Genomic DNA, 1,470 nt, shown 5'->3' on the forward strand with positions numbered 1-1,470 from the left:
GTCCCGCCCGGCCGCGTGCGGCCACGGCCCCGGCACAGAGACAGGAGCACCAGGCAGCCGGGGGACAGGTGCCAGCCGCCAAAGCACCCAGCGGCTCCGGGCAGGTACGTGCTGCTCCCTGCACAGCTCCTCTGGAGTGCTGAGCACTGGGAAAGTCGGTCCAAATCCAAATGGCAACGGGGGGATTCGCAGGACAGCAGGAGTGATGTGGGTATAACACAGCCTTGCGGGAAATCCTGTGCTGCTTTCTCAAGGGAACATCCCAGTATACCCACTCTCCTTGGTTTTAAGGAAAAAAGTATCTGCAGAGGCAGTTGACAGAGGGAATGATGGTTCAGAGTGCTCAGAAACAAGAATTCTTGGATCCTCTGACAGGGTCCTCTTCCAGCATCCTGATTAGGGTCTTGTCCAGTCAGTGACAGGATGAGAAGAACAGTCTTAACCTGCGCCGAGGGGGGTTTGGGTTGGACAATAGGAAAAATTTCTTCACAGAAAGGGTGGTTAGGTGCTGGAAGGGGCTGCCCAGGGAACTGGTGGAGTCCCCGTCCCTGGAAGTGTCCAAGGAACAACTGGACATGGCATTCAGTGCTCTGGGCTGGTGACAAGGTGGGGATCAGTCTCAGGTTGGACTCGACGGTCTCAGAGGTCTTTTCCAACCTAAATGATTCTGTGATTGGGTTAAACAAAGCAGGTCAGATTCCTTGTGCAGGATTGAAACATGGAAGTGTTCTGTCAGAAATCCAAACCCCCCAGCCCATGCCTGGCTGCAGCCCATCCTAAGCCCCGCAGCCACATTTAAGGCAGGAATTTCTGCTCTATTGCACTCCTTGATGTGCTCACCAGGGCCCTGAGCAGGTTAAATCCAGGAATGTTTTCATTAACATCATACATTTAAAAGCAGACCACCTAACAAAACACTGAGGGCACTGTGTGAAGAGACAGCCACCTCCTCCCCTTCCTCTGGTTTGGCATTTGCAGAACACAGCAGTTGTGATGGATCCCCAAATCTGCCAGTGGCACCATGCTGAGAGAGGGAACTTACACATCTGTCCTTGCCCAGCAAACAAACCAGGCACAGACAGGCTGTAATGGAGCTGACCCACATGAGTGTCTGGGATGTTCTAACTACACAAGAGCAGGGGAAAAGCCGCTTGTCCCTAACTTTGGCTGCTTTCTTCCCTGCAGGTGTGGAGCACTGCTGCACCTGAGAAGCCTCCAGAGCCCGTGCCTGGCTTTGTCTCCGAGAGCAGTTCCAGCACCCGTGGCTCCTCTTCTGTGCCCGCAGGCCACCAGAGCCAGTTGGAAAAGCCTCGGGAGAGCACGAGGGCTCCCCCGCTGCACCTGCGCTCTGAGTCCGTCCCTGCGCCCTCCTCCTACAGCTTCACCCCGCCTGTGCCGCCCGTGAGGACGCTGGAGAGCAAGATCGCCGCAGCCATGCACTCCAACAACACAGACACCATCAACAACTCC

At 55.6% G+C, this 1,470-nt stretch overlaps 1 protein-coding gene across 1 annotated transcript in view; it reads left to right on the forward strand.

Moving 5' to 3' along the window:
- The window catches only part of ARHGAP32 (Rho GTPase activating protein 32), a 176,095-nt gene that overhangs the window by 168,611 nt on the left and 6,014 nt on the right, over positions 1–1,470 (forward strand). The window contains exons 25-26 of the mRNA XM_017738338.1: positions 1–104; positions 1,186–1,470. Coding sequence (XP_017593827.1) covers positions 1–104; positions 1,186–1,470 — 389 coding nt within the window. The remainder of the gene's footprint in view (positions 105–1,185) is intronic.

This window comes from Corvus brachyrhynchos, unplaced genomic scaffold (assembly GCF_000691975.1).
Source record: "Corvus brachyrhynchos isolate BGI_N302 unplaced genomic scaffold, ASM69197v1 scaffold46, whole genome shotgun sequence".
NCBI lineage: Eukaryota > Metazoa > Chordata > Aves > Passeriformes > Corvidae > Corvus > Corvus brachyrhynchos.